This window comes from Mus musculus, chromosome 7 (genome assembly GCF_000001635.26).
Source record: "Mus musculus strain C57BL/6J chromosome 7, GRCm38.p6 C57BL/6J".
Lineage (NCBI taxonomy): Eukaryota > Metazoa > Chordata > Mammalia > Rodentia > Muridae > Mus > Mus musculus.
The window spans coordinates 143,189,057-143,213,032 of NC_000073.6; the positions used below are offsets into that span (position 1 = coordinate 143,189,057).

Here is a 23,976-nt window from a genome sequence, read left to right on the forward strand (position 1 = left end):
AAAGAGGGTCCTAGTGGTTAGGTGCCTTCCAACAGACAACTGACCAGCACTCAGGACCACTGCACTGGGCCCTTTCTCCTACTGATCCAAGGAGTGGAGGGACAGCTAAGCCTATAGGGAAAAGGCATGGCCTCAGGTATTTTTACCTACATAAGGAGTTTCCTCTCAATTCACCCATGCTTCTTCCCAGCTTGCCCTCTAGGCCATTCTCCCTCCACCTTTGTAGATGTTTTCCTCCCCATCCCCCATTTTTGGATGGGGTTTCATATAGCCAAGGCTAGCCTCAAATAAGCCATATATCCCAGGTGATCTTGAACTCTTGCTGGCTCCAGCCCAGGTCTGCTTTCACAAGTAGCTCCTGTCATGTGCCTGTCTCCCTAGAGAAGGCAGCTGTGGGTTAGCTCTCACATGTGGGGTGCACACCCTCTGGGAAGACGTCACTTGTGAGGAGCTTCAGCTCTCCTGAGCCCTCTCATCCCACAGCCTGCAGGCAGCCATGTCCTCCGTCCCTGGAATGGCTTGTCTTCAACTTACATCATGTGAGTGGTTTCAGGTGTGTGTATAAGATGTCTGGACAGCACGTGCCCTGGCTGTCAGTCCTGAGTATAACCTCTAGACCCCTTTGTGAACTTACGCAGTGTGTATGTGCACCCTCATGGTGCCTCAGCTCACTCAGTGGCCCCATGTTCCCTCGTGTGCATATGAGTGTGAATGGGTGTCCTTGTCTCCATGTGAAGCATGTTTACAACTGTATGCCCACATATGTAGACCAGGTTGGTCCCTTTAAAGGGCCCAGCCATCATGATGGTTTGCTATGTCCTCTGTTCATGTAGGGTGTGGATTTTTTTAAGGATAATGACATTGTGGGGAAGATTTCACATGATGGTTTGCTATGTCCTCTGTTCATGTAGGGTGTGGATTTTTTTAAGGATAATGACATTGTGGGGAAGATTTCATGTGGGCAATTGGGAGAAAACACCAGTATGCATGCAGCCTCTTATTTAATGGTACAGCACTGAAGGGTGGCCCAGTGATGGCCTGGGCCCAGCTGTAGCCTGCTCTGTTGTTTGCCATCCAGGAAAAATTGACCTGTTGCTTCATGACCTGTTAACATACTGGCCAAAGCAACAGACTTGGCACTGTGGGGTCACTCTTGCTGTCCTTGTCCTCTGCTCCCCTGCTGAAGTTGGTCAGAGTGCTTGCCTAGGCTCTGAGCACTTATCTCTATGCTCACGATATGTACATATTAACTTCTGACCCCCATGCCTCTCTTGCCTTCCCTTCCTCTTCAGTGGCCACTGGGGAACAGTTGTGGTCCACAGAAGTCCATCTGGAAATGGAGTGGGTAGTGATGGCCATGGGCTTGGATAGTGTGGGGATCTTGAGGCTTCCTCTCTGGGCCTCACTTTGGTTGGAGTCTATTCGATGGTGTTCCCCAGGCCCCATCTTTGTTGGGCAGAGGTTCACTTAGAGGTTCTCATATAGGTCTTGGCTGGGTGGTTGTCACCTGGCCCCAAGGGGTGACAGCTGAGGTGTCTAGAGTGATCAGACTTTAAAGACCTTGAGTGGGCAGGGTATCCCATCACACTGACCTGCCTTCACTGATGGCCTGATCTGGACAGTGTGTTGTGACCCCAAGGGCTTCGTGTTAGTGAATGTGACCACCCTGTTCTCCCAGCAGGCCCAAGGCAGCCTCATGGTGTGACCTAGCAGTTAGGCACAGCCAGGGTGGGCCCCCAAGTCCCTCATCAGAGGCCCCAGGAGCAAACCTCAGATGTCAGCAGGGGACTGCCTGGGGGGGGCAGCCCCTCACTCCTATTGTCCCACTGCACACCCTGGACGCTGCTCCCCCACTAAGAAGAAGGCTAGAGCCTTGCCTTATTCTCTCTGAAAAGGAAAAATAAAACATCTGGATCCCTGGGCTGGTGGCAGGAAGCAGCATGTCAGCCCCATCCTGGGGCTTTGTGGACCGCTGGCCTCAGTGGGAGCTTCCGGCCTCCTGGGGGCCAGTGCACTGCAACTTTGGTGGCCAGGAGAGGGATCTTTTCGATGGGGCAGGAAGCCTGGTCCCTGTGGGTGGGCTCTGAGCTCTTTGCCTGTCCTGCACACCCCAATCTATCTGTAAGCCTAGGGCTGTGCCATCTGTGGTAATCAGAGTTGAAGGACTTAGGAGACTCAGAAGCTTGAACCAACTCACCATATTGCTGTTCCTGGTACTTTCTCAGAACCGCGCCTCACTATCCTGGTAGGCAGGGTTTTAAGTTGGTCTCTTTTGTCATCAAGCCGCTGTGTTGGGGCTGGCAGGTGTCTTTTCTGAGGCTCTCAGCCAGCCCACCACTGACTGCAGTCCTTCTTCCTTGCAGGTCACAGTCACTACCATTGGCTACGGGGATAAGGTACCTCAGACGTGGGTTGGGAAGACCATCGCCTCCTGTTTCTCTGTCTTCGCCATATCCTTCTTTGCACTCCCAGCGGTGGGTACCTATTAAGAGCCCTTTCCCTTGTTTCCCACTCACCCTTGCCCCAACTTCTAGGCATTCCTTGAAGTAGAGTAAGGAGGCCTTGTTGTGGTACTTCACAGAAGCGGCAAGGTACAGGGGAGCAGACTGGGCAGAACCTGCAGGTCTGCTCTATAGCCAGGAGTGGCTCTGTCTTGTGACTTTTCCAAAAATCACAAACCTATGTCTACACATGTGTGCTAGGTGGGAGAAATACTGGTTACTTGTATATATCTGTCATTGTAGGTGTGTCTTATACATGTTGTGTGCATATACTGTATACATGTGTTACATGTACAAGTGTCTGTATTACATTTGAATAGCATGTTTACCATATGTACTGTTTATGTGTACATATATACATATGTATGTGTGTGTATTTGTGATTCCATGTATGTCATGTATATACCTATATTTGCACACATGTTCCGTATCCATATATTATTTATGTTTCATGAGTTTCTGTAACACATGGGAGATGATATGTGTTCAAGTGTCTGTTATATGTGCATGTGTGACACATATATATGGGTCATGACACACAGTGTGTGTCCCCAGCTGCAGAGTCAGTATTCCATCTCTGCCACTGCTGGCTACAGTAGCTGTAGGCTTCTTGCTGAGGACAGCCTCAAACTCCCCCTCTCCTAGGGTTAGGAATCCTCTGCCCCAGGGGCAAGGGGTGATGGCTAAATTACCTGGATTCCCACAGGTGGTGCCAAGAAATGTGTAGAGTCTCAGGTCTCTTCTAGAGCCAAGCTTCATGTTGAGTCGACTCTGAGAAATGGATTCTGCCTCCCCAGCTGGCAAGGCCAGGCAGGCTGAGCCTGGAGACTGCCCGCATGTGACATCTGCTGTCTCAAACCCACCTTCTGATAGTGCCTGCCTGGCCACAGCCCTGGGCACTGTGCAAACCTGGTATCCAGATGCTTTTGCTTCTTGCTCTTCATTGGGACCCTCATCCTCTGCTGGGCACTGGCTAGCATGGCTTATGTAACAGTGGGCACCTTCTGTCCCTTACCAGGGGATACTTGGCTCTGGGTTCGCGCTGAAGGTCCAGCAGAAGCAGAGGCAGAAGCACTTCAACCGGCAGATCCCAGCTGCAGCCTCACTCATCCAGGTATGCGGTGCGCCCGGCAGGCTATCAGTGCTGTGTACTTACATCCATTTGGGTGTTGGAACCACTCCCAGCCATGCCCACTACTTGAGAGGCATGGATCCCTTTGCTTCGGCTCTTCCCATGGTGAGGTGGCTCTCTGGGAAAGTACTCACTATTAGGATGATAGGGTGGGCAAAGGGATGCAGGACCACTGCTCCTCATGCTGTTCCCACTGAGGGCCATACTTGCAGACTAGGGCAAGGCCTGACCATGGCTACTTAGCCAGTCTGTACTCTGCTGGTCAGCCTCAGTTTCCTGACTTCTCTGATCTGGACAGAACCCTGGATGAGGGGCATGGCAGCCCTTCTCAAAGCTCGTAGCTCTCATGGTCTTATCTAAGCTTCTAGCACAGTTCTGGGCCCCAGCTTGTTCCTCTGATGCCCTTCCAGAGCCATTTACCTGGCCACTGACAGCAACAGCCACGAGGCCAGCAGTTGCAGTTGTGGGCTTTCCCAGGCCTGGCTTGACCCCACAGCTTCTCATTCTTGGAAAACCTTAAATCAGACCCACTAACCTGCCTTGGCCACATTAACATAGTCAGGCAGTTATGTAGTTCCTCGGCTGAGCACAGAGGCCACTGCTCAGGAACTGCATGGTCTGTGGACAAGACTCCTTCAGAAGCTATACCCACAGTGGAAGATGTGCCAGGGATCTTACTGGTGGGAGTTGGAAACACAGGCAACATGGAGTGTGCTGGGAGGAGCTGCAGGCTGCATGAGGTATGGAGCTGCCCAGATAGGGCATATACATGGGACATAAAACCCTTCGAAGGGGCTCCAACTGTCCCAGGTCATAAGTATCCCTGCCTGGATTTTGTGTCTATGCTAGGTTGCTGTCATAGCATGGGGCTGTCACTCAGAAGCCTGGCCAGCATAGAGAACTTTCAACTGGTTTTACTTTCTCATGCCCATAGGGCCTATAATGACAGAGTCACCATGGTATGTCCCCATAAGAGGCTTTGGTATCTGTTCCTTCCCCCTTCTTGCTCCCTTGGCTCCTTTAGGCCCCTCCAGTGTCTTCCCCAGGTCATCTTGATGTGATGACTATGGGGAGGGCATTTCCCTCTAGAATGTTGGCCAAGAGTTTCATCTGTAGTGACCAGAGACTCCTCGTAGCCACAGTCTAGCCCTTGAAGTCCCAGGAGGCCTCATCGCCCACTGGTCCCTGGGGCTCTACCCCTCCACAACCTGCTGGTGCTCACAAAGGCTCAGGCAGTCCTTTTCTACTGTCCTCTGAGTCAAGTCTGGTTATCTAACTCTGCCTTAGTTGAGCATCTCTGTATGTCTGGGACTTGCTCAAGGCTCTCTTTAGGAGTGGCTCAGGTAACAGATAGTTAATGAATGAGGCCTTCTCCTTCCTAGCCCTCTAGAGGGCTAAGCCTTGATGTCAGGGAAGGGGCCTTGGAACAAGCTGGGCTTGGGGCTCGGGGAGGACATGAAGATTTTTTGAGAGGTACTGCTGAGTGGCTGGACCAATGAGCCTTCTTTCCTTTCCCCTCTGCCTGATTTCAGACTGCATGGAGGTGCTATGCCGCTGAGAACCCTGACTCAGCCACTTGGAAGATCTATGTCCGGAAGCCTGCTCGGAGTCACACGCTTCTGTCCCCCAGCCCCAAACCTAAAAAGTCTGTCATGGTAAGCAGCCTCACTGGCCATCAGGAAGGGAACTACATGTTAGCAGGACAGGAAGCTGGAGAGGCGGTGTGTGAGACTCTGGCACTGCCACTCCGTGTACTGCTCATTAGGGTGCCCACATCATTCTGAAGTCAGAGGATGTCTACTCCATGCCTGATCCATGTTGACTTCATTTCCTCCACCCTTGGAGCCAGATTGGACTGCCAAGACCAGGATATGATAGGCCTAAAGAGAGTACTTCTGGAATAGGAGAGGGCAGCTCCATCAGCTGCTGTAAGGAAGCTCTTGAGAGGACCCTGGTGCTGGGCTTTCCTTACTGGGTAAAGCAGACAGAACAGGAAGGTGTTGGAACTCTAGCCCACAGAGTCAAGTTCCAGTAGCTATGGACAAGAGTCCTGCCATTGGCCTGGAATAGTGAGGAAAAGGTTGGGGCTCTTCCATTTCCTTGCTCCCCCCTCCTTGAAAAAACAACCTTCTCAGCATCCAACTGTCACTGGACCCTTGAACTTGCACTTCCCTCTCCATGGTTTCACACAACCTGCTTCCCCACTTTCTCTGAGAGACCTCTTTAAAGAGGCCCCAGTGCCTCTTTGCTGCCTTGGCCTTCAGCCCTACTGCCCTGGTGCAAGCCTGCATATTTACAGTCTATTGGATTTTTGTTTGCTTGCCTTTCTTAGGCTGTGGCTCATAGAGGGCCACACTGGGCCAAGCAACCCCCGAAAACCCTCCAGCAACACTAACACACTGAAGCCCCATTTCATCAATATCTGCAGGAACTGGAGCTCAGCCCCTTTACCCAAGTTCCCTCAAGGGTATACATTTCAAGCCTGGATTCGGGACTCCACGGGTGCTCTGGGGTTGGTTAAAGATCTGGCAGACAGTGCTCAGGAACTGCTACTCCTCATGTGGACTTTTTAGGTAAAGAAGAAGAAGTTCAAGCTGGATAAGGATAATGGGATGAGTCCTGGAGAGAAGATGTTCAATGTTCCTCACATCACTTATGATCCCCCAGAGGATAGGAGGCCAGACCATTTCTCCATTGATGGCTATGACAGCTCAGGTAAGCAAGCTACCATGTGTGCAGGGGCAGGACATTCAGTGCTGACCCTACAGCAGGGTCAACCTGGCTGTGGGGAGCTTCCATGCCACCTGTCCCTAGTCCTCCCCTGGCACTCTGTCCATAAGGCCGCAGAGCACATACACAGTCACTTGCCTACCTTGGAAACGATGCATGTCTTGAGGTCTCTGCTACTGGACTAGACTTAGAAGCTTCTGGCGGCTTTGAAGCCGTGCTCTCCTAGTCTGTTTCAGGTGGTAATCACTATGCAGTCTGTTGAAGGGATACCTACTACTGGTTTAGAATGTTGAGGGTCAGCATGGCCTGACCTGGCCATAAGAGGGAAGGTGACATGTGTGTTCTATTCACTGGGCTTCTCCTTTTAGCACCCAAGGTCTTTGTTTGAAAGATGGCTGTGGTGACCTCTTGGAGGTTTGCCCACTGATGGGGAAGCCCAGAAGTGAGGGTGGTAAAGATGAAGTCTCTGCAGGCCCTGGGGGGATCAGTGGCTAGCTGGTGAAACCATGAGGGCATTTTGTAGGGGTCAATGTCTTGATGGATACATTTCTTATACAGCCCTGGGTTTCTATCTAGCATCACCATCCTATATCCCTGTATCTTTCCTTCCATGGCTTGGGTGAGGCCAAGCCCATGGGACATAGTGATAAGACCGCAGGCCTGTGAAAGGTTTGCATGCTTGGGCCCTAGTTAGCTTTTCCTCTGTAAGGTCATAGTGAGGCTCTGTGATAAGGGAACTCAGAGAGGTTAAGCATATTTTCCAGACCATGCAGTGAGAATATGGCATGCTCCTAGAAGTGCCTCTGGGTCACCAGTTACAAAGCAGATAGGCAAGGGCACTCTTCATATCCTTCCTCTGGACTGGAAGGGGACCACAGCAGGAGTAAAAGGTCTCCTTACCAGAGAGATTTCTCAGGAGGTACGGGTGCTGTTTCCATTATGAAGACATACGGTCAAGCATTGTCCCAGGAGACAGGGCTCTGTGGGTCTGGGGTTTTCACATTTCTGGTCTCAGATGTGGATGTACAGTCTCCTGTTGGAGACTGGACACTCCTTTCAGTATCTGGGCCACTAAGAGTCATGCCCAGCCTCATGTGCCACATGGCCAGGTCTTGTGCCTGGCAGGAAGGAGGCAATGATGTTGGATGCTTGGTAGAGTGTGAACTAAGGGTTGAGACCAACAGTGTGTGTGCAGCAGTGTCTCCTGAGTTTACAGCATAACCCCTGGGAGACAGCATAGGTGGCTGTGGAAGGGACTTCCCCTGTAGTTCTCATATATCTCTAAAAACTTCAGTGCCCACCTCAGGGTAAATGACTCTAGCAGCTGTCTATAACTCAAGTTTGAACTGTTCTGGTCTTTTCCTTCCCCTGAAAAGTATGGGTATCGAGATAGTAAGCTAGATTGTGAGCTAGGCCTGGGATGTGGCCCATGTCACCGTATACCTTTTGCTCAGCATCTCCTGGGAAGCCCCTTACACTGTCCTGCTGGCTGTTTCCTCCCAAGACTGTATGCTAAGGCAAATAGTCCAGACATCCAGCATCCACAGGTTCTTCATCCTCTGACTCAATCTGTTTACAGACTATTACGTGGAAGTTCCTCTTCTAAAGAATCGGGAGGTGTCATGAAGACGTACAAGCAGGTTCTCCGCAAATGCTATGCCATTTTATCTAAGGGATCAGAGTACCCATGAATTGGGGCAGCCCAGGAACCACTCTCCCAAAGGCAGGGAGGAGAGACTTTGCCCAAGATGCAGTCCTGGGTGGAGGGGGCACCTGACTAAAAGCACAATAAGTGATAGTTGGACCTCAGTACTTGAGGTCAGGAGAGAGCCCTTTTCCAGATGGAGAGGTGGAAGCTTGAGCCAAAGGCACCAATGCTCACCTCATCCTCTCTCCCCATCCTACCTGAATACTTGTTTGCTACAGCAATGATAGGCAACCCACTACCTAGAGCTGGCTCCTAAGGTCCTGGTTTCTCCCATCAGAATCTTGCCTCTCATTCAGAATTGTTCTGCTTACCTTCAAGAATCCCAGGCTCCATGGGAAGGCTTCATTTGAGTGTCCTGTTAGAGACTGAGTGTCCAGTCTCATGTGCCACAATGGCCAGGTCTTGTGCCTGGCAAGAAGGAGGCACTGATGTTGGATGCTTGGTAGAGTGGGAACTAAGGGTTGAGACCAACTGTGTGTGTGTAGCAGTGTCTCCTGAGTTGACACTCTATCCCTCCACTCTGCTGTCATGTAGGTGTGTCTCTCCCTTCTCAGACTTCCTCCCAGTGCCTGGGACCTGCCAGAATGTTTTGTGACTAAGTAGAATGCTCCAGGATCCTCCAGAAACTTCCAGCTCATTGGCAGTTGTAAGGACAGTTTCAGGTACAGCAGAGGGTGACCAACAGTATTATTCTTCATCTTTCTTCTAACAAGTGTCTGGGCCCCAGCCTACCAAGTCCAGCTTCTCTAAGGGCAGCTGATCTGTGTCCCGTGTCATTGTTCCCACCACCACATCTTGGCAGGAGGGTGGGAAGTGTTCAAGAAAGGGGCCATGGCTGTTCTATGCTCTCGAAGGCTATCTTAGGCATCCCGTCTGTCAGGACCCAGCCTGGGCCCCACTTTACTGAGCGCCAAGCTGCTGCGTCCTCATCAGATGGCATGGGGATTTGGCTCGGGGCTGGCCACATCTCCATGAGCCCCTGGGACATACTCCCCGCCTGCCCACTGGAGCGGGCACAAAGGGCAATTGTGCCAACAAATGCCCAGTGCCCCTGCAGCTCTGCTTCAGGGGTAGGACCATTGTCTCAATGCAAATAGGGGCTTTCTGCTAATGCTAATGGGCAGGTTGGGCGTGAGCAGAGGCGGCAGGGATGCAGCCCTGTGCCTGCCCAGGAGAAGCATCACTCGATGTTTTCTGAATACGGGGCAGCAGTGTCCCTGCCGTCCATTCAGCCTGCTTAGTGTTATGAAGTCCGCAGTGATGTCTGCGGCATGTTAATGAGGTGCACGAGCAGAGAAAGCAGCACTGCTTGTGGAATGCTCCCACACCGTGTCGTCTCTTTCTGTTAATGTGATAAGTCAGCCTAGTCCAGAGCCACCAGATTTTAGAGACCGAGCCACTGGTCTTGCCCCTCTAAGGATCTGGGGCAACCCTTACTTCACAGGTTACCTGATACACCCCAATCTTCTCACCCAAGAGACTCTTGGGAATCTTGAGCACTCTGGCATAGAGACGAGGTGCTAATCCCAGGCGGGGAGGGAGGGTTGCCATCACTGGGAAAGCCCCAGAGTGCCTGCTCCCACGAGGCAGATCCCAAGCAGACACACTGACTTCTAGTGCCAGGCTAAACCGGGACTTGGACCTCATTTGTGTATGAGAACTAGGAAGCCATCATCTTGTCCTTGCAGAGGACACTTACCTGTTCATGGTGTGCAAAAATCTACCTGTATAGTGTTCTTTTACTATACAGTGGGTAGAAGTGAGCTGCAGTGCTGGTCCCAACTAAAGATGACTAGCAGAGACCCAGAATCATGCGGGGACCTCCCCTGTAAGGACACTCTACTAAGCTCACCTAAGAGATGTGTGCAGGTGTGGTGGAATTGGACTGGTGGAAGCAGGTAAAGTAAGGGGTCTTTTTATGGTAGCATTAGGGCTCAGGCTACCCTGCAGTAAAAATGGGTCTGTGCCTCCTGTAAAGAAACACTGTGGAAAGCAGAAAGAAGTCTACAACTCCCCCAAAGGCCCACCACTCTTGCCAGGATCTTGTACCTTTACAGGGGACAGAATGCTAACAGAGAGGGTTCAGGGGACCATATAGGCCTGAGAAGTATTGTCTCTCACTCTTGGAGGACTCAAGCCACATGCCATTCAACTTACTAGCATCCCAGAGGGATTGATATCCAGGCTCAAGGAAGAAGTGCAAAGCAAGACCCAAGGCCCTGGTTGATGGAGAAGCCATTGTCCAAGTTCAGGTCCAGAGAACCTGACCCTGGTAACTTGACTGCTGCTGTCCATAGGGATCTTAAGGACTCAATGTAGGATTAGTGGGCATCTCCACACTAGTAGCCACTGTGGGTAAGGCTTGAGTATTCTCACACACACAGTAGGTCTGCTGATGTGTGTCAAACAGCACCTCTGACTTCCAGTTCACAAAGCTGTTAGTGACAGAGGTGCTTGCTGGATGCACTCCACTCCAATCCAGGCAGGCTGTGAATTTCTATGGTCCCCATAGGATTATATTTTAAATATATTGCTGACTGTTGTCTCATGTGGACCCATCTCTTGAGCCCCGTGACTTCTGGTTGTGTTCTAGGTATACTGTTAATCCCCCACTGACACACACAAATACACAAACACACAAACACAGACACATAAGCACACATGTACACACGTACTCACATACACTTACATACACATATGCAAACACACGTATACATGTATACTCACGTACACACACACACACACACACACACACACACACACACACCCTTCCTGGAATGTGTTGCCCAGTGTTTTGATTTTATCTTTTTTAGATTCTTCTTCTCATTAGTTGCTCACATTGCTAACAGTGTGAACCTCTGAGGCTTGCTTGCAGGTTTAACTGGACCTCCTTTGTCCTTAAGTATAGGCTTCTTCTAGGGCTGGTCTTGGTGAGCATTCAGCTGCAGCTGGGTTGCATCTTTTAATTGTGTGCTCACTCCTAGGTGATGATTTAGTTGGGGAGAAAGATACATAGGAATACCTCTTTGTGCATGACCTTTTCATTCCTGGTGACTGAAAATTCTCCTTTGAGTTTGGTGTTACCTAAACTGTGATGTGTCAACATGGTGGATTTTTTTTTTTTAAATCACGGGTTGTGGTACTGACTGAATCTGAGGGCTTATGTCTTCCATCAAGCAAGCAAAGTGACTACTATATCTACCGGAAACTGTGTGTGTACATATGCTTATGTGTGGAGGCCAGAGGACAACTTTGGGTATCATTCTCAGAACACTGTCTCCTCATTGGAGATGGAGTCTCTTATTGGCCTAGTGTTCATTAATTAGGCCAGGGAACTCCAGGAATCTCGCTATCTCTGCTTCCACATTGCTGGGATTGCAAACACATGCCACCACACCATGCATTTTTATATCGGTTCTGGAGATAAAACTAAGGTCCTTGTAAAGCAAGCAGTTTACAGACTGAACTATCTTTCAAGCCTCTGTCCTAGAATTTTCTGTTGGACCATCTCAGCTTGGCCTTGCCTATCTCATGTCCTTCTCAGGCTAACCATACTGCTACTGTTGCTAACTGCAGGTATGTCTCATGCACGGCCTTACCCGGCCACTGAGGCAGTCCTTTAGTTACCTTAGATTTTCCCAGTTCTGTGCATCCTTGTGTGGAGCTTTAAATCAGCTTGTACCTCTCTCATAGTTTACATCACAAGTTTTAATTTTGAATTCATGGTAATGTGTTTATTTTTGCAACATCTATTGATAATTACAACCTCTGCAGTGCTTGTAGTCTAATACCATGTGCTCTTTTTCATAGTAGCTTTTGTCTCTAAGGTTCCTGGGGGAGACCACATTACTCCCAAACAGGATAACCCAGGGAACACAATCAGGGTCTTTGGGGACTCAGATTTACACAGGATTTTGTAGAGAGCTCATGCACTGGGGGTGGAGACTTATGTCTTAGAAAGCTGGCCTCTGTCACACAGGTCAAGCAAGGAACTTTGGTTTTATTCACCAGCAAGAATAGACCAAGACAAATGAATTTCCTTCATTTCCCTTCCCACCAGTGTGGGCTTTTTCATTTGCTTTGTTTATGTTTCCCTTGAGTCTACTCGTTTGCAGCCTCTATAGGGCCTAGTTCTACATTGGGAAGTAGAGGATGCAGTTCTCAGTTACCACTTCTTGCCTCATAAAGATTCCAGACTCACCTTCTTTCTTTAGGGATCATCAGATTCCACAGGTGACTACTTGGGCAGGCTGAGTCACAGGCTGAGTCACAGGTGAGCTGTTTCAGGCTGGATGTGCTCTGCCCAGCTGCACCTGCTCTCTTACCAGCTCTCAGGACTGATTCCAGAGCCACATTTATCGAGTGATCCCAGAGGGACATGCAAGGCAGGTGTTCTCTTTCCACAAACTTGCCCAGGTACTTGCAGGGAGTGGAGACACAGAGGTTTCCTCTCTGTGTCAGAGAAAGTTCTCTTTACACAGGGGACCAGACCTCACCTGCAGCAGACTTAGCATCTCATGTCTCCGTACTGTGGGCTGTGTTGACTGTGCTTAGGTCCTGGAATCTGTATGAGGCACTCATGTTACTCTGAGGCAGGTGGCTTATAGATTAGCCCTGGGGAACTCCAAGTGCGAGGCCAGTGCCAGCTGCAGGGGTAAGAGTAGCTCTTCTGTGACTTCTCACCATGCTGCATCAGAGCTACCAGGGTGGAAGGGCCAGGCCTGACTATAGGATAATGGGAGGCCTACTGCTCTTTGTACCACTGCACTTCTGTTCTGGGCCTCAGGTGTGTCTGGCCCAAGACTTAATAGAAACTTCTACTAATCTTCCCAGTTGTCACAAATCACTCGGTGGCCTCAGAGACCTGAGGAAGTTGGTCAGTTAGAAAACCTTTTGGGTTAGAAAACCTCCCTCACTGATAGTTATGTAGGCTATGGTGAGACCAATAGGAAGGTTGGTCAGAGCTTCTTGGGTAAGTTCTGAATCAGGTTCTTATCAGCATCACACCTGGCCTCTGGCTTTTATCCCCAGTGTCCTGATGACTCCCCTTCTCTCTGAGGCTGTCCTTGAGAACATGACTCTATGATCCTGCCTTTTCACCTCCGGTTTATTGCATCAAGTCTAGTCTGCATGACCAGTGAGTAGACTGACCAATGTGTGGGCAGTTAATGGCCCTTCTACACCTAGAAGTGTCATGTGACTTCTGAGAGCCCAGTCTCTTCTCATTTTTCCAGCAGTGTTCTACTCAACCATTTCTGTCTTGACCCATGGCTGGACTTTCCCATCTGACACAGCTGCCCAATAGTCTACACACTATATTGTATATCTTTAAGTGGAAGATTTGTCCACTTTTAAGTTTATATATATATATGTATATATATATATATACATACATATATATATATATATATTTCTGATTAGAAAAGTAGATTATATTCACCATGGAGCACAAATACAGAGGAGAAGAGGATAAAGAATAACCATCTGCTGTCTTACGGCTGTTGGGTTTTGGACAACTGTCCTCTCTTGGGTGTGTTCTGAGCCTGAATCAGAACCTTCTTATTAGCACCACACCTGGCCTCTCACTCCTATCCCCAGTGTCCTGATGACAAAGTGGGTGCACCCCCACTTTGATGACTGTCATCCCTGGGTTGGGTCCACATTGACTGCTCAGTTTTAATCCTGCTTTTATCTACTTACTGTGACATGAGCATTAATGCCTGTCATTTTAAATTCTTTTGAAACTGGTTTGTGTTGTTTCTAGGCAAATATTTATGCCAATAATTTTGTGGTGTTCACCTGCTACATAGACTCTACAAACTAGTTTGAATCTGATGGGAAAAGTGACCTACCAGCTTTACTTTTTTGTTGTTGTTGTTAGAAATCTATTTAGTACTTTACTCTTCTGAACAATGCTGCTTCTGGCATTTAAACTTATTCCTTTGAAGAAGAAATAAAGTCCCAATTAGTGACTATTTAGAAAAATAATGATGAAAATAATCAACATCAGACCCTATGACACATATGTAAAGCACGTAAATTATTGGTGACTAATTATTCTGTTTTAATTATAGGAGGGGCATATGTACATAATTGCAGGTGCCTGCATAGGACTAGAGGTATCGGATTCCCTGGAGCAGGAGTTACAGGAGTTGTAAGCTATCCACTGTAGGTGCTAAGAACCAAACTAGAGTCCTCTGCATGAGTAGTATGCTCTCCTAACCGCTAAGCCATCTTTCCAGCTCCATGAGTTGATGTTTCTTAAAACAACTTACAACTAAAAACAGGAAAATAATATGTATAAAAGGAGAAGAAAAAAATCTATAAGTAGTTTTGTGGATTTTAATGTCTTTATTATTAGAGATGGTACCGTTAGACACAAAAATCAACAGAAATGTGGATCTGAGCAATACTTTGAACCAAGTTGACTTAATGCTGGTAGAGAACAGCAGGATAGATATGGCTGCCAACTACACAGAGACCACATGCCAGGACAGACCATATTCTGAGCTGTGAAAAAACTTTATAAACTTAAAGTTACTCAAGTCATATGTTCTTTTACCACAGTAGAATTAAATTAAAAATCAATTAAGAAGATGGCAAATTCTGAACTATATGGAAAATAAAGAACATGTCTCCAAATAGCACAGGGTCAGAGAAGAAACCTAAGAGAAAAATGAGTGTTTTAAATCAAATGAAAGTGAAAACACAACAAGCTCTAGTTTATAGGACACTGCTAAAACAGTTCTTAGAGGACCATATAGCACCACGCAAGCGGTGAAGGCCTCAGACTGGGAACTATAAAACAGCTAAATAAACCAAAATAAGTAGACTAAAGGAAAATAAGAATTTGCGAGGGGCGTAAGAAACTAAAAACAGGAAAAAAAATAATCAAACCATTGTTGATTTTTTTTAAGGCCAGGAAAATCAATAAGTGACTAACCAGATAGACCAAAGAGCAAGCGTGATGTCGCAACTTGTCAGTGTCAGAAGTGAGATACCCAGCTCTATATAAATGACAGGACTTAAAACTACAAAACTATCCTGTACAGCTCTTTGTTACTATATTCTACAACTTAGAGGAAATGGAAAATTTCTTAGGAAAGGTAAAGTGCAGACAGATGTAACCCAATTATCTATCATGGATAATGCACACACACACACACACACACACACACACACACACACGATAAGCATACTCTGGGACCATGTTGCTTCCTGATGAATCCTGCCATATGTTTAAGAAGCAAACTCTGGTTTCTTTTAATGAAGGGAATTCTTTTTAAATTCTGGGACCAGCATTACCCTGATAGGAAACCCAGCCATTATAAAGAAACATTATAAACATTATAAAAACATTATAAGAAAACTGTAGGTAATATCACTTGTGAACACAAATCCAAAAATTTTAAGCAAAAGAATCAATTAGGGTTCAGGAATACAAAGTTAGTTTGAATTTAATTAGTAAAATGAAACATTATTTTTTTATTTTATTAGATATTTTCTTTATTTACATTTCAAATGCTATTCCGAAAGTTCCCTATACCCTCCCCCTCCCCTGCTCCCCTACCCACCCACTCTCACTTCTTGGCCCTGTCGTTCCCCTGTACTGGGGCATATAAAGAAAATGAAACATATTAATAAATGACAAAATAAAGCCATATTTATCTCAGAAGATGCAGAGAAAGTACTTGAAAGAAATCTAGCAAAAAAAATTATGAAGTAAAAAATAGAAGCTTCCTCCAATTGAAATAGGTTATTGAAAAAAAAAAGGCCTGCATGCAGTTAACATATTCAATGAACAAATATCCGTTTTGCCCATAAGTCAGGAGTACAAATATCTGGTGTTATGATTTCTATTCAACATTAAGTTGGAGATGCTTGCCTTTGGAATAAGGTAAGAAACAGCAAGTTGGAAAAGAAATGAAACTGGCATTATTTGTAGATTTCCTGGTTGTCTGTATAGAAAATCTGATGTGTCAGATTGGCCACCAGAATATATGGATTCAGTTGCATATACAAAGTAGCTCTGCAAAAAGCAATTCTACTTCTAAATTCTAGCTACAAGTAAGGCAGAATTGGAAACTTTTAAATACTATTCTGAGTAGCACTAAACATGTGAAACATAGAAATCTATTTGACAAAAGAGCTCTCCTTTGGAGCCTATATAACTATGCTGATGAAACTTCAAAAAAATAAATATAGATATATAATTAGGTTCACAAATTACAAGGTTCAATATTGATTTCTAAATTCAGTATAAAGCCAGTCAAAGACTAGCATGCAGATAACCTAGAATACCAAAGCAACTTTGAACATGAACAAGGTTTGAGGATGAACACCAGATGTATAATGTCAGCATAAAAACCAAACAGATAGTGGGGGAAACTGGGGATCAGGTGGACATTCAAATTTATTGACAGGTGCTTTCTAATCCACATGTAAAGGTTATGCTAGGTTTTGTTTTGTTCTGTGGGGAGGAGACAAGATGGAAAAACTGGATATTCAGTTCAACCATGAACTTTTATCATTTCCCCAAAACCATGTTAAAATGGTCATAGAACTGAATTCAAAGGCTAAACCTTATAGGACAACAACAATATAGTTAAGGATATCTTTGACACAGCATCAAAAGCATGTGAGTATTAGGAACAAATTGGTTAGCCAGGCTTCTCAAGCATGCTTTTTGAAAGACACAATGAAAAAGACAGATATTGAAAGAAAGCATTCTGGTTTTGCGTGCATTGCATGTGCACGTGGAATTGTGCATGCCCATGAACTCACATGCAGAGGACAAATGATTGCTGTCTTTTTTCCCCCAATTTTTATTAGGTATTTTCTTCATTTACATTTCAAATGCTATCCTGAAAGTCCCCCATACCCACTCCCCCGCTCCCCTACCCACCCACTCACATTTCTTGGCCCTGGTGTTCCCCTGTACTGGGGCATATAAAGTTTGCAAGACCAAGGAGCCTCTCTTCCCAATGATGGCCAACTAGGCCATCTTCTGCTACATATGCAGCTAGAGACATGAGCTCTGGGAAGGTACTGGTTAGTTCATATTGTTGTTCCACCTATAGGGTTGCAGACCCCTTTAGCTCCTTGGGTACTTTCTCTAGCTCCTCCATTGGGGGCCCTGTGTTCCATCCAATAGCTGACTGTGGGCATCCACTTCTGTGTTTGCCAGGCACTGGCATAGCCTCATTTTTTTACGGCTCTCTACCTTCTTTTCCTCAAGCAGTCTCTCACTGAACTGGAAGTTCAGTGTTCCAGCCAGACTGGCAGGTCACTAAGCTCCCAGGATCTGCCTGTCTCTGCCCACCCTACCCACAGTTCTAGGATTACAGTTATGTGCATTCATGCCAGTTTTTTTTTTTTAAGCGTGGATGCTGAGGATTTGAACACCAGTTTCCATGTTTGCACATCAAACATTATTGCTCACTATCCCAAACCTGAAAATATTTTACAACCTGATACCTAAAAAAGAATTTATATTCAGAATATGTGATGGACACTTTAAACTGAAAACTCACACATTACAAAAATGGGTAAATTGTTTAAATCAACACTTCATAGCAAGGAAGACATATAGGAAAGCATGTAAGACAATGCCCAGCATCATTAGTTATTGGAGAAGTGCACAAAGGTAGACTCTACTTCATAACTACTAATTGCCTAAAATTAAGGAGATTCACCAGGTACTGGTGAGGACATGAAAGAACTCAACCAGTTGTATGCCATGTCGTGGTCACAATGATTCAGGAACACTGAAAAACAGTTTAATGGTTTCCCTCTCTCTCTCTCTCTCTCTCTCTCTCTCTCTCTCTCTCTCTCTCTCTCTCTCTCCATTTGGAAACATTCCAAAAGCAGTCAACATTTGAGTAGAGAGTTTTTTTGGCAAAGTTGTTCTGTGTCCATACAATGGAATACTACTCAGAAGTACAAAGGAATGAACTATTGATACACCTAACATGGATGAATCACCAAGTAATTACAGTGAGTGAAAGAAGCCAGACAAAGAGTTCATACTGTCGTCTTCTGTTACCACAGCACTCTAGAAAATGAAGTCTAACCTAGAGTGACAGAAAGGTCAATAATTACCGAGGGGTGGAGCAGTGGTAGGGGAAGTCCAAAAGGGCAAGAGGAAGCTCCTGGGAGCACTGGATATGCTCATTACCTTAATTGTGGCAGCGATTTCAACACATGTCAAAAGTTACCAAATCCTACAATTTAAACACGTGCCTTTTATTATATGCCAGCTGTACCTCAGCAAAGCTGGTAATAGAATATATAAAATTTGCACAGCAAAAAAAAAACCCACCAAAAATAAAATTTAAGTGTTAACCTGGGGAAACAGTTGCCACCCATATTGTAGACACAGAGTGAATTATTTTCATTCAATTTTTCAAAGCTCTTTATATTGAGAGGATGATTTTTTAAAAAGGAAATGCTACTGATTCCAGGGGGGAAAATGCCAGACTGTTTCACTTATGATAGAGTGCAAATATAAGCAACGGTTGTTTCTTTGATTATTAAGTAAGACACCAATAATACTCCGTTGGTGAGTATATAGGGAAACTTGGCCTTAGTCATTGATGTTGGAAGAAAAGAGTGATGCAATCTCACTATCTAAAGTAAAACTGTATGCAATCTTCAACTCTTCTATAAATTGATTCTATACATTTGAAAGCTGTTTTTGTCTGGAGATACTGATGCTATGATTGCTAAGTAGCAAAACAATGCAAATTGCTAATATATCCATCTATGAAGATCTGCTTATTTGCTGGGGATCTATCAGTCATTAAAACTGTGAGAATGGGCTTTTTCTTTCTTTCTGCAGTATGAAGGACAGCCCTGATATCTGATCCTGTAAGTTACAGAATCTCTTGGCTCAGCAGTGTGTAAAAGGTTCCACCATGTCTTTGTGAATGCAGTGCCATGCAGTTGAAGATCTGTCTGCTTGTGTTCCAAAACAGTTTGAAAACATTAGAATGATGGTCTCTTTAAAGGTTAAGCAGTGGCTGGAAATATGGCTCAGTGAGTAAAGATACCTGCTGCCAAGCCTGCTCAAGATACCTGAGTTTGATAACTGGTACCTACATGTTGGAAAAAGAGAGCCAATTCCTACAAGTTCTCTTTTGGCTTCCACACACATGCTGTGATTTGCACACACTACCACCACCCTGCATGCACATGTGACCACATGCACATACAATAAGTGTAAAATCTTTTAAATTTACACAGAACAAAATTGTATAACCATCTGGACCTAATACGAAATCGTAATTGCTTTTAGTCTTTTCTGCGGTAATGTATTCTAAATTAGTTTAGTGCATGTTTTAAGGGATAATTTATTCATTGCTATGTAATTTCCTGAAGCATTTCAACTGTGTTGACACTTGGTAGCAACTAATTTTCTTTCAGTAGTTTATGCTCTTTTCTATAAATTTTTCTTGCCTGTGCTTTTATAGTCTTGCTTTTTTCTTAGTCAAGTTCATGAGAAATTTAGTTATTCTGTTAATTATTAAAATATTATGTTTATTATCTTATCAGAAAATTACCTTTGTCTATATTTGTTTTCTTCTTAGTCATCTTGGACTATAATATCTATTAATTCCATCTTCCTAATTATCTTTAATTTATGTATTTTCTTTTAAAACTTAATTAAGGGTAATATTTAGTTCACTTATTTAAAGTCCCTTTACCAAGAGACATTTTAAGAGTTATAATTTTTCCTCTGATCACAGCTTTAGCTGTGATATGTAGGGCTTGGTATGAAATATGACCAATTTCATTCCCTTTTTGATAATTTTTCGTGTTTTGTTTTTTCTCTTTAATCTAGAGCTCTTTTTAAATGTTTGCTTAATTTTTAAGCAATACATTTTTATCACCGTTATTTATTTCCCATTTAATAGGCTCCCAGTGAAAGCATGCAGTCTGTGAAAGCTCCAGTTTTCTTAAAAGAGCTCCTTTGCAGCATCAAAGTCTGAAAATAAGACCAGTGCTTTTGTAATTTTTAGCTTGGGATGTGACCTATTCCACCCACCTAAGTTAAAAACATACCTTCTCTATTTGAGGGGCTCAGATTTGTTTGTATAAACAGATAAAATACATGACGATGGATTATACATCCATCCATATATATTTACTTATTTATTTAATTGGTTGGATTTCTTTTTCCCTCTATTTACTTTACCCCAACTGAAATAGCAATTTTCCAACTGAAATAGTGAAATTAAATCCTTCCTTTACAGCTCTGCTTTTTAAAAATGTAGGCAAATTCGTAGTGTTCAGGGCACTACTTATAGCTATGCTTCTTGAGACCACGACCCTTTCCCACTATTTATTATTATGTGACCCTGATCCATCTACTTTTTATGCCTCTATTACACATCAATGAAATCAAGCTTCCAACTGTGGGGCCAGCTCACTAAGTAAAGGTACTTTCTGCCAAGACTGATGACCTGAAACCAATTCCCTGCATCCATATGCTATGAGGAGAAAAATGGTTACTGGAAGTTGTTCTCTGGCATACACACACACATACACGCACACACACACACACACACACACACACACACACACACACACACTGTCCATACACATATGCATGTGTGCACACACATGTACACACAAAAAATAAAGTAAGTAAAATAAAATTTTAAAACAATGGTAAGAAAAGTCTATCTGTCTACGGCAAGAATTACTGCAGTGAACAAATATGAGGATGTCGGTTTCTACCCTGCATACAGTGAAAACGCTGGTGTCTGTCTCCTCAGATTTAACCCCAAGCTGCAACAATGCCAGCCTTAATCTCTCCTATCAGACAACTCTGTGCTCCATAACCTTCTATTTTATTCCTCATGCCACAAATCTTGGGGGGGGGAGGGGGGAGAGGGGTATTTTTTCTTAAAAATTATATCACTTACTTATGCTCTTAGATTTACAGCTGACTATATTGTATATATACAATCTTTTTCTGCATGTTTCTTCTCTGTTGCCTACATTGATTAACAATGATTTTATTCTCTAATGTTTTCCTGATGTCCATATAATACACAGTGAAATAAACCATACCTCTCATGAAGAGGCCTTATTGTTGTCTTTGAAACACATGGAAGGCACAGCATGCATGCTTTTCTGCCCCTTGCTTTTCTTACAATCATACTACTACAGCTTCCTCTGAGCTTCAGGAACAATTCTGTTCATCTCTCACTTCTATTTAAATCTTAGAGTCTCTCCTTCATTCTCCCTTGTATGCCTATACCGTGATATTCTTCGTTGCTTGAAATATATTTTGCTTTAGGTTTAAGCTAGTTTTCTAAAAGTTTTTCTTAAAATCACTTCCCAGTATAAAGGCTTTTATTTCTATGCAGTGAATTCACAAACTTCATTTGCCAGGGTTGTCAAAAACAAATGCTGAATTGAGAGGCTTCTCAAAAAGCAGGAGCCCACAAGACTCAGATTGGAGTGCCAGCAGGTTGCTTCTCTCTTAAAACCTCTCTCCTTAACTCCCAGATGGCCAATATATCCCTGTGTCTTCTGTCTATATAGCCACACTTTGGGACTCTTTCTGTATCCCAATTTCCCCTTCTTTATAGGCACACCAGTAAAATTGGACTCAATTTAACTGTCTGTTTAAAGGTCTGATCTCCTGTTAAAATTCTGAAATATTGGAAATGAGGGCCTCAACTTAGAAAATTGATGGGGACGGAGTTCAGCCCCTTACACAGGGATGGATGCATTGTTAAATTGCATGTATGTTGCCAGGTTGCTTTCCTCAAGTGCTGTCTGACCTCGCATTTCCACAGGCAGGGTTCCCCTTTCCTGACATCCCTGCCAGCCATTATTGGCAGAGAAATTTTCCATCTTGTTAGCCAAGTGGGGCAGGGATACTCTACTGCGGAACCATTGACATTTGGCAGGAGATAATTCTTTGTCAACGAAGAGTGCCCCATGTACTTTAGGATGTTTAGCAGAGCCCCTGGCTTCTGCCAGGATGCTAACACAGCATTCCTTCAGTTGTGACAACCAAAAATAAAATAAAGTAACCACAACTCTCTACATATTATCAAATCTACCCCCTCCCCGAGTTAGGGCAAAATTAGCCTGAGTCAAAAATCACTGGAATATTGTGCTATCTCATAGATGTTTCTTTAAAACATAACAAAACTGTTTTATTTGGAAGTAATAATGAACTACAGAAAAACTGCATGAACGATATATAAGACATCTTCATATCCTTCATTAAGATTTGAGGTACACTTATTACCATTCCAGCCTCACTTGCTTTTTCATTTCAATATTTTTATATGTGTATTTGTACACTGTGTTCCTTTGCAAAACTTGAAAGGGAATTGCACACTTTACAGCCCCTCACCCCTAGACATTTTGCTGTGTATTTCCTAACAATTTATTTCCTAACTGTACTACAGTTTAAGGAGGATGACAACATCACATTTCCTCCCTTTGAAAGTGATATAACAGACATCAACTTTGGCAATTAAACATCCATACAGTCACTGAAATAACCCAAAGCCTATATTCTACTCTTGTCAGTGAACACAACAAAGTCCTTTGGTGCAGCTGTCCCCAAGTGCAAGGCCCAGTCCATGTTCTATGTTGCCCTTGGTTGTGCATATTTAGTTACTGTGAACCTGGGTATTTCTAGTATCTCTTAGTCTTTTTTCTTTTTACATCAAAGTCACTTTTTGAGGGATTTCTTTGATATTTCTTTATAATTAGATACAGATTGTGGATTCCCATCTGGAATATTCCAGAAACAATATAATGTCCTTCTTAGGATACCATTTCCCATGATGTGTGTGTATGTGTGTGTGTATATATATATATATTCAATGATGGTGATGGTTTGATCACTCCATTAAGGCACTGTCTGTTTTTCCACTGTGTAGTCACTATTATTTACCTTGAGGCAGATGAACTTGCTGTGGGTATACTATAAGCATTTTAAAATACCTTGGTCTGTCCTGATTAAGATGCTTTCTGGAACTAGTCTTTATTATGGTAGCTGCAAAAATGATTTTCCATCTATAATACTCCATCCAAAAAGTGCTGAGAAAAAAAAGTCTACCTAGTATTTTGTTATCTGATTTCAGTCCTGATGTGCTTTATAAATGGTATTGAATATTTTTGTATGTGTTTATTGGTCAGTTACATGTCTTCTTTACTGGTATATGTATTTAGATCCTTTGCACAGTTGTATTTTTTCACAGATATGGGAAGGAGATGGCACACTCATACCACAATACATGCATGGAGAATGGAGGAAAACTTGTGGGAGTTTCTTTTCTCCCTCTACAATATGAGTCTTGGGGATCAAACTCAAGTCATTAAGCTCAGCAGAAAGCCCCTTTGCCCACTTTCTTACTGGTTTCCTTTTGCATACTTCTAAAATTCAAGCTTTTAATCTAATTTTAGAAATTCACATTCATTTGTAATAAATAATGCAAAGAGATCATCTATAGTTTGAAAAACTCATATATAGTTTTCCCAGTAGTAACAAAACTGTAGTGCAATTTAAGGAGGATGGAAACACTGGTTCAATGATACAGAATATTATTTGTTACCACAAAGATCCCTGTTTGTCCTTTTATAGCCACACCGTCTTCCCTCCTACCATCCCTTAATTCCCAGTAATCACTAATCTGTTCTTGATTCTATAGATCTGCTTTTTTGAGATTGCTATATAAATAGAATCAAACACATCTTTTGAAATTTGACCATTTTTAGAATTTACCATAATTCTCTAGATGTTCATCCAAGTTGTTTTATATATCAGTAGTTAATTCAGACTTGTTGCTGGGTAGAATTTCATGGTATGTATAAACCACATTTTTAACCACTCACTCATCCACAGACATCTAAGTTATTCCTAATTTGGA

General features: G+C 44.2%; 1 protein-coding gene across 8 annotated transcripts in view; it reads left to right on the top strand.

Moving 5' to 3' along the window:
* Nucleotides 1-23,976, top strand: part of Kcnq1 (potassium voltage-gated channel, subfamily Q, member 1) — a 320,174-nt gene that overhangs the window by 82,180 nt on the left and 214,018 nt on the right. For all 8 annotated transcript variants that reach the window (XM_006508492.3, XM_006508490.4, XM_006508491.4 and 5 more), the window contains 4 exons: nucleotides 2,364-2,474; nucleotides 3,520-3,615; nucleotides 5,166-5,288; nucleotides 6,207-6,348. In XM_006508492.3, the coding sequence (XP_006508555.1) occupies nucleotides 2,364-2,474; nucleotides 3,520-3,615; nucleotides 5,166-5,288; nucleotides 6,207-6,348 (472 nt within the window). The remainder of the gene's footprint in view (nucleotides 1-2,363; nucleotides 2,475-3,519; nucleotides 3,616-5,165; nucleotides 5,289-6,206; nucleotides 6,349-23,976) is intronic.